This window comes from Budorcas taxicolor, chromosome 5 (genome assembly GCF_023091745.1).
Source record: "Budorcas taxicolor isolate Tak-1 chromosome 5, Takin1.1, whole genome shotgun sequence".
Classification (NCBI taxonomy): Eukaryota; Metazoa; Chordata; class Mammalia; order Artiodactyla; family Bovidae; genus Budorcas; species Budorcas taxicolor.
In genome coordinates, this window is record NC_068914.1 from 137561610 (window position 1) to 137578205 (window position 16596).

At 42.6% G+C, this 16596-nt stretch overlaps 1 protein-coding gene across 2 annotated transcripts in view; it reads right to left on the minus strand.

The window, feature by feature from the left end:
• DERA (deoxyribose-phosphate aldolase) overlaps nucleotides 1-6031 on the minus strand; it is a 119401-nt gene extending 113370 nt beyond the window's left edge. Inside the window, exon 1 of one of the 2 annotated variants that reach the window (XM_052639664.1) lies at nucleotides 5902-6031. In XM_052639664.1, the coding sequence (XP_052495624.1) occupies nucleotides 5902-6031 (130 nt within the window). The remainder of the gene's footprint in view (nucleotides 1-5901) is intronic. The other variant, XM_052639665.1, reaches the window with a different exon arrangement.
• Between the last annotated feature and the right edge of the window lie 10565 nt (nucleotides 6032-16596).

Sequence of the window (16596 nt, forward strand, 5' to 3'; positions counted from 1 at the left end):
ATCATGGGCTACTTAATAGGATGCAATGAGAAGTACACAGCATCATTCCTGAGAAATTCCTGCCAAGGATACATAATCTAAATCTAACCACAAAACAAACACAGCAAAAAGAAACAGAGGAACATTCTATAAAACAACTGGCCTCTGTACTGCGAAAGTCAACAAAACGCTAAGCAATCATTTCAGCCTGAAGACAACTAAAGAGACATGACGATTCGAGGCAACACATGATACTGAAATGAATTTTTTTGAACGAAACAAACATTATTTGGACAACTGGCTAAACTTGAAGTTTGTGGGTTGGATGATAATAATAAATTTATGTTAAAAGTTTTCAATTTGAGGACCACAGTGTTGTTGCAGTCTTTGAGGAAACTGCCCTTGTTGTTATTGCTGTTGTTCAGTCACTCAGTTCCATTCAGTTCAGTCACTCAGTCGGCAACCCTATGAATCGCAGCACGCCAGGCCTCCCTGTCCATCACCATCTCCCGGAGTTCACTCAGACTCACGTCCATCAAGTCCGTGATGGCATCCAACCATCTCATCCTCTGTCGTCCCCTTCTTATTCTGCCCCCAATCCCACCCAGCATCAGAGTCTTTTCCAATGAGTCAACTATTCGCATGAGGTGGCCAAAGTACTGGACTTTCAGCTTTAGCATCATTCCTTCCAAAGAAATCCCAGGGCTGATCTCCTTCAGAATGGACTGGTTGGATCTCCTTGCAGTCCAAAGGACTCTCAAGAGTCTTCTCCCACACCACAGTTCAAAAGCATCAATTCTTCGGTGCTCAGCTTTCTTCACAGTCCAACTCTCACATCCATACCTGACCACTGGAAAACCCATAGCCTTGACTAGACAGACCTATGTTGGCAAAGTAATGTCTCTGCTTTTGAATATGCTATCTAGATTGGTCATAACTTTCCTTCCAAGGAGTAAGCATCTTTTAATTTCATGGCTGCAATCACCATCTGCAGTGATTTTGGAGCTCAGAAAAATAAAGTCAGCCACTGTTTCCACTGTTTCCCCATCTATTTCCCATGAAGTGATGGGACTGGCTTGCCATGATCTTCGTTTTCTGAATGTTGAGCTTTAGGCCAACTTTTTCACTCTCCTCTTTCATTTTCATCAAGAGGCTTTTTAGTTCCTCTTCACTTTCTGCCATAAGGGTGTCCAAACCTTTGTGATCCCATAAACTGCAGCACTCCAGGCTTTCCTGTCCGTCACTGTCTCCCAGAGTTTGCTCAAACTCATCTCCATTGAGTTGATGACGCCATATCTCATCCTCTGTCATCCCCTTCTCCTCAGCCCTCAATCCTTCCCAGCACCAGGGTCTTTTCTAATCAGCTGGCTCTTCATATCAGGTGGCCAAAGTACTGGAACATCAGTTTTAGCATCAGTCCTTCCAATGAATATTCAAGGTTGATTTCCTTTAGGATTGACTGGTTTGATCTCCTTGAAGTTCAAGGGGCTCTCAAGAGTCTTCTCTGTTATGGTAACTCATTTAAGGTACAGTTTAGGCATAACTATCTAATTTCTTTAAAAGACAAAAATAAATGGAAAGTAACAGTATATCACATTTGCAGTTATTTTAACTGCAGCTTGACTCAGTGCAGCTAGCCATCGGACCTAGTTCTGTGAAGGCAGGGACTCCCTTTGTCCATGTTGTATCCCTAGAGCCCAGGTAATGTCAACCAGTTCACAACTGCTACTCAATAATGACTTTTGGATGAATAAATGTATTTCATAAAATACAAAATTCGATCTTGCTTCTTGGTTTAGCAACTAATCCAAAGCTGATCTCCTTTATCTGTATTTTAAGCAAATAAATTGCCTTGTCTGTTCTGACTTGAATTACAAAAAATGTTTCTACAGAGCAAAACAGTTTTCTCAGTAATCTTGGCTCCTGATCATTTCAATTGTAAATATATGCCTAAAACAATTTCTTTTTACTGCAAAACAGGAAATTCATACAATTGTCCCCATCTTGTCTCAGCTAAAAATCAGTTTTCAAGGAGTTTTTTTCTTTTTTTTTTTCTGTTTTTCAGAAATCTTTGAAAATTTCCTTTCTGTACACAAGAGCTTGGCTTCCCCAATAGGTCAGCAAGTAAAAGTCTTCCTGCAATGCAGAAGATGCAGGTTCGATCCCTGGGTCAGGAAGATCCCCTGGAGAAGGGAATGGCAACCCACTCCAGTACTCTTGCCTGGAGAATCCCATGGACAGAGGAGCCTGGCGGGCTATAGTCCACAGGGTTGCAAAGAGCTGGACATGATTCAGCATGCAAGCACATACACAAGAGCTTGCAGATATACCGGCAGACAGCAGAGAGATCCTTCGAAGTCACCTAATACAACACTCCCACTTTCCAGATGTCCCCAATGAATATCACATTTGGAAGGAAGCCACACTGCCAACATACTTCATAAGCCTCTTGAGATCTCTTTGAAGACAGAAGTAACAAAACTGAATTTTAATGATATTCAGAAAAAAAGAAAGTAGAACATCACTCAAACTTCCACGTGGCTCTAGAGGTAAAGAACCCACCTGCCAATGCAGGAGATGCTGGAGACGTGGGTCGATCCCTGGGTCAGGAGGATCCCCTGGAGGAGGGCATGGCAGCCCACTCCGGTATTCTTGCCTGGAGAATCCCATGGACAGAGGAGCCTGGTGGGCTACAGTTCATGGAGTCACAAAGAGTTGGAGATGACTTAGCAACAAAAGAATAACAATAACAAAGGGCCAAAGGTGCACCACAGAAATATAAAGATTATAGTTAGATAGATTATCTCTTTTTCTTTGAGCAGTGTTGGCTGTAAGTGGGTAGGTGACAGCTATGTCTTCCTATGAAGAAGGTTTGACTAGTTTGGAATCAGAAGGAAAAAGAACCTTAGAGCTGGTCTAGCTTTTGAGCAGCCTGTGGCTTTGGCCAAGGTCCTTGCTTTCTTGAGTGTGGCTCCTGGGCCTACAGCATTAACATTAGGTGACAGCTCATTAGAAATACAAATTGAGATCTCAATGAATCAGAAGCTCTGGACATGGGGCCAAACCATTCCAGTGGTTCTGAAATGCACTCAGGTTTGAGAACCATAGGTCAATCTATAATCTAATTATAATCAAGGTGTGAAGTGAAAGTCACACAGTCGTGCCCAACTCTTTCCAACCCCTTGGACTATACAGTCCATGGAATTCTCCAGGCCAGAATACTGGAGTGCGTAGCCTTTCCCTTCTCCAGGGGATCTTCCCGACCCAGGGATCAAACCCAGGTCTCCCACATTGCAGGCAGATTCTTTACCAGCTGAGCCACAAGGGAAGCCCAAGAATACTGGAGTAAGCAGCCTATCCCTTCTCCAGTGGATCTTCCCAACCCAATAAAGGATTAAAAGTTCATTTCTTTAAAAAAGTTAGTGTTTATTTCAAAAGACCAAGGCACTAAGTAATATAATGCATAAATTAATACTGAATGATTTTTTCCCACTACATAAATATTTCAAATAATTTATTTTAGCATTTTAGGCTAAATCTCTGTCTGGATTAATGATTAATACCAGTGAAGGAAAAACACCCAAGAAATATATCTGACGTTATTTAAACAAAGAGAATAAAACAAAACTATGATCATTTAAATAGCTGCATAAATATTACATGTACTATTATTCTACATAGCAATTGGTTTTTGTTTACAAAAATCAATTTTTCTATAGTTTCTACGCAGCAATTGTTTTTCTTTTGTCTATACTGTTATTTTTCAACAAGAAATGGACATGATTCTAATTCTTGCAAATAAAATTAAAATTTTCTATGTCAGTTATAACTCAAGGAAAAAAAAGCAAAAAAAATGGTTTAATTGTGCTTCTTGAAAGAAAAACTTCTATGTTTTGGTGAAACAATAGTGCATCAAATGGTAAACAGAGTCACAGCCATACCCTGAAGATACCAAGGTGACTAAGGCCTATGCCCACTCTTATCCTCCATCCATCATCTTTCTGGATCTTCCAATCTAGGAAACTCCTTTTTTCACTAAAGTCCACATTTCAAAGATACAACTAGAGTTTAGAATATAACCTACTAAAGGGCAGTGAGTAAAGGTGACTCAGTGTGGTGAGGAAATCACCTGCCTTCATAAAGACAAGCTTCTACCGTTCGACAAAAGTTCTGAACCATCTCATGAAATCCAAGCTGTTTAATGAGAACAATCACTTTAAGAGAGAAAGTACCTAATTTTCACAAAATTGGCCCCTAAAAATAGAATTTTCCTTATACTATTGTATACTTACTTGGCATATTGTGAGTACTATTATATACTATTTGTGCGTACCTAGTAAACTATTATATACCTTATACTTACTATATATGTGGTGTATAATCGTTTACTGCTGCTGCTAAGTCTTTTCAGTCGTGTCCGACTCTGTGCGACCCCTTAGACAGCAGCCCACCAGGCTCCCCCGTCCCTGGGATTCTCCAGGCAAGAACACTGGAGTAGGTTGCCATTTCCTTCTCCAATGCATGAAAGTGAAAAATGAGAGCGAAGTCGCTCAGTCGTGTCCGACTCTTAGCGACCCCATGGACTGCAGCCCACCAGGCTCCTCCATCCATGGGATTTTCCAGGCAGGAGTACTGGAGTGGGGTGCCATCGCCTTCTCGTTTACTAGGTACTCACAAATAGTATGTGTGCGTGTGTTAGTCACTTAGTCGTTTCCGACTCTTTGCAACCCCATGGACTGTAGCCCACCAGGTTCCTCTGTCCATGGAATTCTCCAGGCAAGAATACTGGAGGGGGTCACCATTTCCTTCTCCACATAAATAGTGTATAATAGTAAGTATATGGTATACAATAGTTTACTAGGTGCTCACAATGTATCAGTTAACACCCTCTCATTTAATCCCCAAACCACTTTATGAGACAAGTACTACTATTATAATCATTTAACAGATTAAGAAATTTAAGCAGAGTAAGTTATTTGTCCAAAGTCACACAGCTAAAGTGAAGATTCTGAATACAGATAAGCAAGCGATCATACTTAAACTAAGATCCCTAACCTTTGGCTCCATCATGGTTTTGCTATGTCTGAATTACAAATTTTTCACATTCAGGAAAATCAAAACTAGGTTTTCTTGCCAGAAATATTTGATAATATCAATGAAATGAAATAAATGGCAAAATAATCCAAGCATTTTTATAAATCATTGTACCTATAAAATCATACAATTTCCATTAAGTTATACAATCCAAGGACGGACTATATAGTGCCAGGTGGCGCTAGTGGTAAAGAACCCGCCTCACAATGCAAGAAAACATGAGATGCAGGTTCGATGCCGGGTAGGGAAGATCCCCAGGAGGAGGCAATAGCAACCCACTCCAGTACTCTTGTCTGGAGAATCCCATGGACACAGGAGCCTACACTCAGTAGTGTTACAGAGTCGGACACGACTGAAGTGACTTAGCATACAGCACATAGTCCAGAGACCTGACAACTTTTTCAACAGTACGACCACTCTGGACATAGAGCTGTGCCAACAATAACCCATGGAAAGCCAGCATTAAATAGCGCAAAGTAATTTTAATACGGAACGGAGGTTTTCATCTGGTTTGTTTGCGGGTCTTTGGGTTTTTTGGTTACTGCTGTTGTTCTTTGCAACCAGGTGAACGAATGAGCTGAAAGGTCAAAGTCGAATCCCTTTCGATTTCTTCCACCGCTTATAAATACAAGGCTCGTGAGTTAAGACTTGCAGGGTCCACATGCCCAAGGGTTCAATCTCCTGGATTGCTGCCCCCGCGCCTGCGCCACCCGACCGGTCTAGCACTCGCCTCCGGGATCCCTGGCCAGGGCACCGAGCGCCGCAAGGCTGGAGGAAGCAAGGGATCGAGAACAATGGAAAGGAGAGGGAGCGATTGCGGGCCCTTACCGAGCTCCGTGCCCTGCTGGTGCGCCGACATGTCGAAGAGGCCGCAGCACAGCTGGCTCCCGGAGGCCGCCTGTGTACTGCCCTTCCTCCTTCCTCCAGCTCCTGCTTCGCCCCTCCCCTGCGTCGCCATACCACGCCCCTCTTCCGCCAGGCCACGCCCATCTAGGGGCGGGACCACTGAGCAGCCCGGGATGGCTGGAACGTGACTCCCTTGACTGAAGAGAAAATCGCACCGCCTACCCCCACTCTGTCCTCTCCGCCAGGCGCAAAACTCCAGTACTAACTCCCGCAAATCATGCTGCGAGAACTCGTCGTCAAATACTTCAGTTACCGCCTGCACTGAACAAAAAGCATTTTGAAACTTTTCCCGGATTACAAAACAAGAAGGGAGAAGCTCTTCCCAGTTACTGTTAGCAGAGCTCTGCGGCCAAACACCTGAAAGGGCATCCGTGGTTCCCGAACTTTTTAAGGGCCACCAACCTGCACGCCAGAGTCCCCCAAGTCCTGTGACTTCTAACCTAGGCTTCCTGAAGAGAAGCAGCTCTGTGGTCTGAAAAACCAGGGGGCTTAGGAATGGGCCTCAGCTTTGCTCTGAAAGCAGTTAAGTGTGACGCTGGCCATAACTGCCTTTTTTAGCTTCGTTTTCCTCATCTGTAAGAAAGCACCTCGACATCTTGGAGCTCTAAAGCTCTGATTCTGTGAATTTTTTCAGCCTGACTTTTTTATGACCTGGAGGGTTAAGTTAACTGGAGTAACTCAGCACAGACTATTGATCAGCTCCGTACTCACCATCAGAGACAGCTCCACTCTGATGAAAAAGGGAAAACTTAGTTACAGTTTGTTTACCATGAGCCAGTTACTAGTCTAGGTACTTTCAGAGAAATGATAGCAGTGGAGTCTCAGAACAATCCCGCCAAGCATGTACTATAGTCTCCATTGTTGTACATAGAGACATCAAAGTTATGAACTGAGAGATCCTGGCGTAGTAGAAACTGCATGTGTGCTCCGTCCTGTCCGACTCTCTCCGATCTCATGTGTTGTAGCCAGCCAGGCTCCTCTGTCCATGGAATTTTCCAGGCAATAATATTGGAGTGGGTTGCCATTGCCTTTTCCAGGGAATCTTCCCCACCCACGTCTCTTGCGTTGCCTGCATTGGCAGGCAGATTCTTTGCTGAGTCAACCAGCAAGACCAGTGGAAAGTGAGCAGACTTCAAATGGGTCCAATTCCTTAATACACCAGCAATTCCATCTAATGACTAGCTGATTCTAAGAATGTTACTTCCTGTAAAATACAGATGATCAAAACAGATTTAACTTGCAAAGTTGTATGTGTGTAAAGCAGTAATACAATACACATTATGGCACATAGTAGGGACTCAACAAGTAGAAACTGTTAATGTTATTGTCAGCTCCACACAGTAACTATAGGCTTCATAGAAAAAGTAATTCCAGTCTTTTCCCTCTACATGGAACTGCCTCTCATCTTTGTCAGCCCAAAGCCATTGCTGAACATTTTCGATGTGCCTACATCCCATGCAGACATAAAAGAGCATTTTTAAAATTTTCTATTTATTTCATTTTTTGGTTGCCGTAGAACTATATATTGTCACCCTGCTTATTTAACTTATATGCAGAGTACATCATGAGAAACGCTGGGCTGGAGGAAGCACAAGCTGGAATCTAGATTTCTGGGAGAAATATCAATAACCTCAGATATGCAGATGACACCACCCTTATGGCAGAAAGTGAAGAAGAACTAAAGAGCCTCTTGATGAAAGTGAAAGAGGAGAGTGAAAAAGTTGGCTTAAAATGCTACGTTCAGAAAACTAAGATGGTGGCAGCCAGTCCCATCATTTCATGGCAAATAAATGGGGAAACAGTGACAGACTTTATTTTTGGGGGCTCCAAAATCACTGCAGATGGTGACTGAAGCCATGAAATTAAAAGACACTTGCTCCTTGAAAGAAAAGCTATGACCAACCTAGACAGCATATTAAAAAGCAGAGACATCACTTCACTGGCAAAGGTCCATCTAGTCAAAGTTATGGTTTTACCAGTAGTCATGTATGGATGTGAGGGTTGGACTGTAAAGGAAGCTGAGTGCAGAAGAATTGATGCTTTTGAACTGTGGTGTTGGAGAAGACTCTTGAGAATCCCTTGGACTGCAAGGAGATCCAACCAGTCCATCCTAAGGGAGATCAGTTCTGAGTGTTCATTGGAAGGACTGACGTTGAAGCTGAAGCTCCAATACTTTGGCCACCTGATGTGAAGAACCGACTCTTTTGAAAAGACCCTGATGGTGGGAAAGATTGAGGGCAGGAGGAGAAGGGGACAACAGAGGATGAGATGGTTGGATGGCATCGCCGACTCAATGGACATGAGTTTGAGTAAACTCCAAGAGCTGGCGATGGACAGGGAGGCCTGGCGTGCTGTGGTTCATGGGGTTGCAAAGAGTCGGACATGACTGACCAACTGAACTGAACTGAACTGAGGACTTCGTTGCTGTGCATGGACTTTCTCTAGTTGTAGCAAGCAGGAGCTACTCTTCTTTCTGATGTGCGCACTTCTCATTGCACTGGCTTCTCTTGTTGCAGAGTACAGGCATTATGCACGCGGGCTTCAGTAGCTGCAGCACACAGCCTTCAGTATTTGTGGTGCATGGGCTTGGCTGCTCCATGGCATATGGGATCTTCCCTGACCAGGGATCAAACGCATGTCTCTTACATTGGCAGGCAGATTCTTAACCACTAGACCACCAGGTAAGTCCTGTGTAAGAGTATTTTACCTATTTTTATCTTCACCCTGAAAGCCCAGAGCTGGCCTAGCACTCAAAGCTAGACCACCGCGCTCCCCAGTAGAATATAATACAGTTTTACAGAACACCAACATCAGCCAAGGCCACTGGACCCATGATAAATACAAGATCACTTGTAATCATCAGTTCAGTTCAGTCGCACAGTTGTGTCCTACTCTTTGCGACCCTATGGACTGCAGCATGCTAGGCTTCCCTGTCCATCATCATCGCCCGGAGTTTACTCAAACTCATGTCCATTGAGTCAGTGATGTCATCCAACCATCTCATCCTCTGTCATCCCCTTCTCCTCCTGCCCTCAATCTTTCCCACCACCAGGGTCTTTTCAAATGAGTCGGTTCTTCACATCAGGTGGCCAAAGTACTGGAGTTTCAGCTTCAGCATCAGTCTTGCCAATGAATATTCAGGACTGATTGATTTCCTTTAGGATGGACTGGTTGGATCTCCTTGCAGTCCAAGGGACTTTCAAGAGTCTTCTCCAACACCACAGTTCAAAAGCATCAATTATTCATCACACAGCTTTCCTTATAGTCCAACTCTCACATCCATACATGACTACTGGTAAAACCATAACTTTGACTAGATGGACCATTGTCAGTGAAGTAATGTCTCTGCTTTTTAATATGCTGTCTAGGTTGGTCATAGCTTTTCTTTCAGGGAGCAAGTGTCTTTTAATTTCATGGCTTCAGGCACCATCTGCAGTGATTTTGGAACCCCCCAAAATAAAGTCTGTCACTGTTTCCATTGTTTCCCCATCTGTTTGCCATGAAGTGCTGGGACCGGATGCCATGATCTTAGTTTTCTGAATGTAGCATTTTAAGCCAACTTTTTCACTCTCCTCTGTCACTTTCATCAAGGGGCTCTCTAGTTCTTCTTCATTTTCTGCCATACGGTTGGTGTCATCTGGTATCTGAGGTTATTGATATTTCTCCCAGGAATCTTGATTCCAGCTTGTGCTTCATGTAGCCTGGCATTTTGCATGATGTACTCTGCATATAAGTTAAATAAGTTGAATACGGGCAGGGAAGCCTAGGGTGCTGCAGTCCATGGGATTGCAAAGAGTCGGACGCGACTGAGCAACTGAACTGAGCTGAACTGAACCTGGAATTAATCTACACAGTTTGACTATATCTTAAATTGGCAGCATTCAGAGACAGTGGGGATACAATGCAAAAAGCGAGGTTTTTAAAAATTTTGTATTTATTTATTTTTGGCTGTTTTGGGTTTTCACTGCTGCACGGCTTTTCTCTAGTTGCAGAGTGGGGGCTACTCTCTGCGTGCAGTGCTCGGGTTTCTCATTGCAGTGACTTCTCTTGTGGAGCACGGGCTCTAGGATGCACATGCTTGAGCTGTTGCAGCAAGTGGGCTCAGTAGTTTCAGCTCTCACATTTAGTTGCTCTGAGGCATGTGGGATCTTCCCAGATCAGGGATCGAACCCATGTCTCCTGCGTTGGCAGGTGGATTCTTTACCACTGAGCCACCAGGGAAGTGCAGGGGTTTTTGTTGTTTTTTTTTTTTCTAATGAGGAAATGTTGCTAAATTTCACTCTGTGGATTTCAGTTCTACCTTTTTGCCTTCTGAAACTGATGTAGTATCCATCCTTAAGGTAAGGCCTCTCAGATCCATGGGCCACCACTGCTATGCTGGACTCTCCCAAAAGATTTTTCCTAAAGCAGATTCTAGGCTCCACCACAGCCTTACTGAATCATAATCTCTAGGACCATGAAATCTGTATTTCTAAAACAATTCCCTCAGATGATGTTTACGCAAGCTAAGTGCAAAGAATCACCAGCCTAGAGGCACAGAGTAAACCGTGCATGCTAATCCGGAGCTCTGGCCCAAATTGTCTTTCACAAGGGTGAAACTGTCTTTATTGTATTCTTTTTACCCATGCAAATTTTGCATGCCATTCCTTTTTGTGACTTTTTTTTTTTTTTTTTTTTGCTCCCCCGGGTCTCTGTTGCTGAGTGCAAACTTTCTCTAATTGCAGCAAGTGGGTGGGGGCTCCTCTCTAGTTGCAGTGGCTTCTTTCATTCCAGAGCATGGGCTCTAGAGCACAGGCTCAGTAGATGTGGTGCATGGGCTTAATTGCCCCGAGGTGTGTGGGGTCTTCTGGGACCAAGAATCAAACCCATGTCCCCTGCATTGGTAAGCAAACTCCAATTATTGGACCACCAGGGAAATCCATGTATGTTTTTTAATAAAAATTTCGAGTTGTCAGATAAATTACTTTTCTCCCCACCCTCCCACCCCTGACTCCTTCAATTAAAATTAAAGCTCTAAGAATATGTTCTATCTTGGAACTTTTAGAACCTACCTGACTGGGAGATAGGAGTAATCCAAATGTTAAAGGTCAAAGGGCATGAACTAGTTGTGTTTGCTTAGTCACACACCCAGGCCTAGTAGAATATTTGTTAGATGAATGATTATTTATTACTCTTTGTGCTACTTTCTTAGAGTGCCCACTGTGTCAGTAAGTCCAACATTCAACTGCAGTCTCTATGATTTCTTAGAGCAGTCATTCACACGTTCCTTAGGTAAAAATTCACTTAGACTGGACTGTCAGTAGTATTTCTAAATCAGATGGGGGAAACTGTAGAAACAGGGAAGGTTGGGAAAGAGTATTAATATTAGAATTGAAATTTTCAGAGCTGTAGAGCGACTTCTAGAGCTTCTAATTTCTACTTCATAGTGAAATAAGAACTTCCCAGGTGGTCCACTGGTTAGGACTCCGTACTGTCACTGCTGAGGGCCAAGATTCAATCCTTGGTCAGAGAACTAAGATCCCATAAGCAGTATGGCATGGGGAAAATAAAAAAAGGATTATATTGTCTTTTTTATGAAGCTAAATTTATTCAATTTAAGGAACAGCCCTTTATTCTGAGACTCTGCCCTTCACTACCAACTAGGATTTCAAAACGTCCTTTCTTTCATGATGATAGTGGTGGTAGGTGATGTTTTAACAGACTCACTTGGCAAAATTAGCAGCAGACCATGTTATCTTGTCATTGACACCCACTCCCCATCTTTTTCATCTATTTTTCCAACAAATCCCAAAGCTGGGAGGGATCACTGATAGAATAAGTATATAATATTGGGGCTTCCCAGGTGGCACAGTGGTAAAGAATCCTGCTACCAATGCAGGAGAGATAGGTTTGATCCTTGGGTCAGGAAAATACCCTGGAGGAGGAAATGGCAACTCACTCCAGTATTCTTGGCTGGGAAATCCCATGGACAGAGGAGCCTGTCCTCTGTAGCCTGTCCAGGGCTACAGTCCACGGGGTCACAAAGAGTCAGACACCACTGAGAAACTGAGCATGTACCCACTAGGTTATATTAAGTGCTTCCTACGAGTTAAGCCCTCTCCATCAATTATTTGATCTCTTCCCCCCGCTAGGCAAATCTATGTGTGAAAACTGTCATCTCCTTTTATAGATAAAGAAACTGAGGCTCAAAGAGATTAGTCTATAAGTGCTAGAAGATGATTCAAACCCAGGCAGTATAACTCACAGACACATACTTACTGTTCCTACTATTTCTCTGAAGCCAAACTCATTAGACAAGTCATTTAACCTCTGAAATGAAGTTTCCCATATGCATATTGGAGATATTACCTATCTCATGGGTTTATTGGAGAAATTAAACAGTAACATTTTAAAACTAAGCGGAAAACCTAACATAAGACACTTAATAAATACTATTTCCACACACATCTGTAAACTTAAACCAGTTATTTTCCACTTGACCAAGTTCCATTCTCTCATTAATTACATGAAGTGGTGCAGCCTATAAAGTACTGTTACTGTCCATTAGCTATCATTTAGATGCATACTTTGGCCTTGTTTACTCAAGTAAATTTGTAAGATGTCTCATTTGTTTCTTCAGGAACTCTACTGATTTTAAACTCACACTTGTCTAGGTGATACTATGTCACACTGGCAATGTGCATTCTTATAGCTCAGCAAAGCTAGGCCTATCTGAGAATGTTTGTTTTCCAGTAATTCTTTTCCTTCAGGAATCCCCCCTAGGGTGCAGTAACATACGGTAATCCAACAGAACCACTGTCTGAAAATATTCAGGTGTAGAACATAAGGTTCCTACTAAAGAAGTATTTTCCCTTGTTCTGCATTTTCAATTCCCCATTTTATTGTTGCTCTGTCCTGAAAAGTTACATCCATTTGTCTCCACCTTGGTCTCAAAGAGGAATAGGCAGCTAAGTTAATAATTCCACTGAATTTGAACTATTAAAAAGTGTAATCTGTAAATTATTTCATAGCCATTAAAATGAATGTGTTGGGACTACCCTGGCAATCCAGTGGGTAAGACTCCGAGTTTCCAGTGCAACGGGCTCAGGTTCCCGCCCTGGTCAGAGAACTAAGATAACACATACTGTGTGGCAGGAAAAAAAAAAAAAAAGAAGAAGAATGTTTAACTTTATTGACTGCCATGAAATATTCTTGAGAATTGACTGTACTCAGTCCTGGTTTCTTAGGAAAAAACCTCTAAATGACACTAAAACTGAGAAGCAATGATGCATAGGGTAAATTATTAAAAATTAGGCAGGATTTGAGCTATAATGAGATTAGGATGTGGAGAGGAAGCTGCAGAGGAAGAATGGAATGGGAATCAGAGTGGAGATGGAGAGACTCTTATCACACAAGCTGAAATCCTTGTAGGTGATTGAATCTCAGGTCAGCTGAAGCTATACGTGAATTCACTGGAGAAGCATGTGCTTTGGGTAGGTGTCTGCCATATCCGACTTTCGGTGGATAGAAAGATCTGCTCTGTGGAGGACAGGTGAAAAATCATCTCCCTGCCTTGGTGTGATTTGATGCTTGTTTAGGGACTTATTTTGACTTCTATGAGAGCACTTCCAATATACCAGCCACCTTTCTAAGCAAAGCAGTATTGGTGAAGACAAAAAAATAGACAAGCGTATTTCAGATAGCAGGAAGATTAAGTAGGACAAAATCGCAAGTGATGAGGACTTGACACCTGAATCAAAAGAAAGGGCCAGCCATGCAAATATTAAAATGAGTGGCCCGAGTAGCAGAAATAGCAAGCAAGCCAAGTCAAAGGCCTTGTGAGGAACTTTCCTGGTGGTCCAGTAGTTAATATTCCACCTGCAGGGGGTGCAGGTCTAATTCGTGATTGGGGAGCTAAGCTTCCACATGCCTTGTGGTCAAAAAATCAAAACATAAAGCAGAAGCAATATTGTAACATATCTGATAAAGACTTTAAAAATGATCCAACATCAAAAACAAAAATCTTAAAAAAAAAAGGAGGGGGGGTGTTGAGAAATGAAGCCACTATGGCTAAAGCAAGTACAAGCAAGGGAAAAAGTGAAATCACAGATGGGAGCAGTCAGAAAATAGTAAAAATATGGTATAATAGGAAGATACTATGGATTTAAACAAGACAGTCACTCAGCCTCTTCAAATCCTCAAGTAATTAGCTTTCCTGTGTAGAGGACGGATAGGATGAGGGCGAGGTGAGGGAGTAGGGATAAAAGAGGAACAGTTTAAAAAAAAAAGGGGGGGGGGCGGGAACAGTTAGGCGCTAGAACAGTCCACATGGAATAGCCTGGCCTAGGGTGGTAGCGGTGGAGATGAGGCCAAGTACAGACTCAGAAGAGTCCACAGGACTTATAAGGACTAACAGACTCAAGGACTTTATGTCTTTCAGCTTGAAGAAGTATTAGGCAGTGCCCATGAGTGGAATGGGTAACAAGTTGAGGGGAAATAGGTTTGGTTGAGAAATTAAGATTTGTTTTCCACAGGTAAACCTGAGATGCTTACTAATGGTTATGATGGAGCAGCAACTGTGATATTAAATTCTGGCACTCTAGACCACCGGCGGGATTTAGGAATTTGAAAGATTTCGGAAGATACTGAATCCTACATCTTCTCTTCAGAGACCAGAGCTAGAAAGTACAGACCAGACCTGAGGTTAAGCATAAAAGGAGGAGCTGGCAGATATAGAAGCAGTCAAAAAGATGTAAGGAAAATCAGAAGTGTGATAGAAGTTTCACAAAATCCTAAAAAAAAAACCTTCAAAAACAAGGAAGTAAGACAACTGAATGTTGCTAAAGGTTTAGTTATGGGGGCTTCCCAGGTGGCTCAGTGGTAAAGAATCTGCCTGCCAATGCAGGAGATGCGGGTTCAATCCCTGAGTCAGAAAAATCCCCTGGAGAAGGAAGTGGCAACCCATTCCAGTATTCTTGCCTGGGAAATTCCATGGACAGAGGAGCCTGGAAGGCTACAGCCCATGGGGTCAACAAAGAGTCTGACATGACTAAATAGGAGCATAGCGACTAAACAGCAGCAGCAAAGCTCTCATTAAGATCAAAACAGAAAGTAACCACTGAGTTAGAAACACACAGGACACTGGAGGCTTTGACAGATACAATTTTAATATGCAAACTTGAACTTTTTGCTAAAATAAATTCTACTACAGGCTTCTATTTGGTGCAGTAAGCAGAGTAATGGCCCACTAAAGATGTCCATATCCTAACCTCTGGAACTTTCTGATGTTTCTTACATGCCAAAAGGGACTTTGCAGCCGGGATTAAGAATCTTGAACTGACATGAGCCCAATGTAATCACCAATGTCTTTGACATGAAAGAGGGTTGCAGGAGACGCAGATTTGAAGATGCTGCATTGTTGGCTTTGACAATGGAGGAAGGGACCATGAACCAAGCAATGCCGGGGGCCTCTGGAAGCTGGAAAAAGCAAGCAAAGATTCTCTTCTACCAGAAGGAATGCAGTTCTGCCAACACCTGCCAACACCAGCTCAGTGAGACTGATTTCAACCTTCTGACAGCCTCAACTGTCAGGTGAGTTTGTGTTGATTCAAGCCAAAAACCTGTGATGTTTGTTACAGCAGCAGTAGAAAATTAAGACACAAAGGATACCAAACACTGGCTGTTCCTACAGCTTGTCAAGTGGTTTGTATACTTAGCATGTGCAAGGCCACCAAGAAAAACAAGGTTACCTCTCAGAGCTAAACTAGTCAAGTCCCTAAAAACATATCCTCTGTTGTTAAAACAAAAGTAGCTAATGATCAACTCTACTAATCTGGCAAAAGCCAAAACCTAAAATGACTCAACTGGATGATCAGAATCTAATAACCTAAGAACTTGGCAGTTAATACAATACAATCAACCAGAGATCTGACCAACATGAACACTGTAATTAGATAAGTATAAGCTACGGTATGACAGAGTTCCGGGGCTCGAAATTCAACTTAAAACTTTTAACTGGAGGATATTGGCTTTACAATGTTGTGTTGGTTTCTGCCATACAACATTAGTCAGTCACAAGTATACATATATCCCCTCCCTCCCACCTTCCCATTCCACCCCTCTAGGTCATCAGAGCACGGACATGAGAGCTGAGCTCCCTGAACTATACAGTAACTTCCTGCTAGCTATCTACTTTACATATGGTAATATACGTTTCCACACTACTCGGTCAGTTCATCCCACCCTCTCCTTCCCCTGTAGCGTCCGCAAATTTGTTCTGTCTGGTCTCTATTCTTGCCCTGCAAATAGGTTCATCAGTACCATTTTTCTAGATTCCATATATATGCATTAATATACGATGTTTTTCTTACTTCACTCTGTATATAACAGGCTCTAGAGTCATCCACTTCACTAGCACTGAATCAAATTCATTCCTTCTTATGGCTGAATAGTATTCCATTGCATGTATGTACAGCTACTTTTTCTTGATCTATCCATCTGTCGATGGACACCTAGGCTGCTTCCATGCTTAAACTTTTAGAGATTTCAAGCTATCTGCCACCCGGGGATGGTATAAGTACACATCTATGTAGGGTCTTTAGACCTTTAGGAAACCTAAGTAGAAGAAATTCTCTTTGG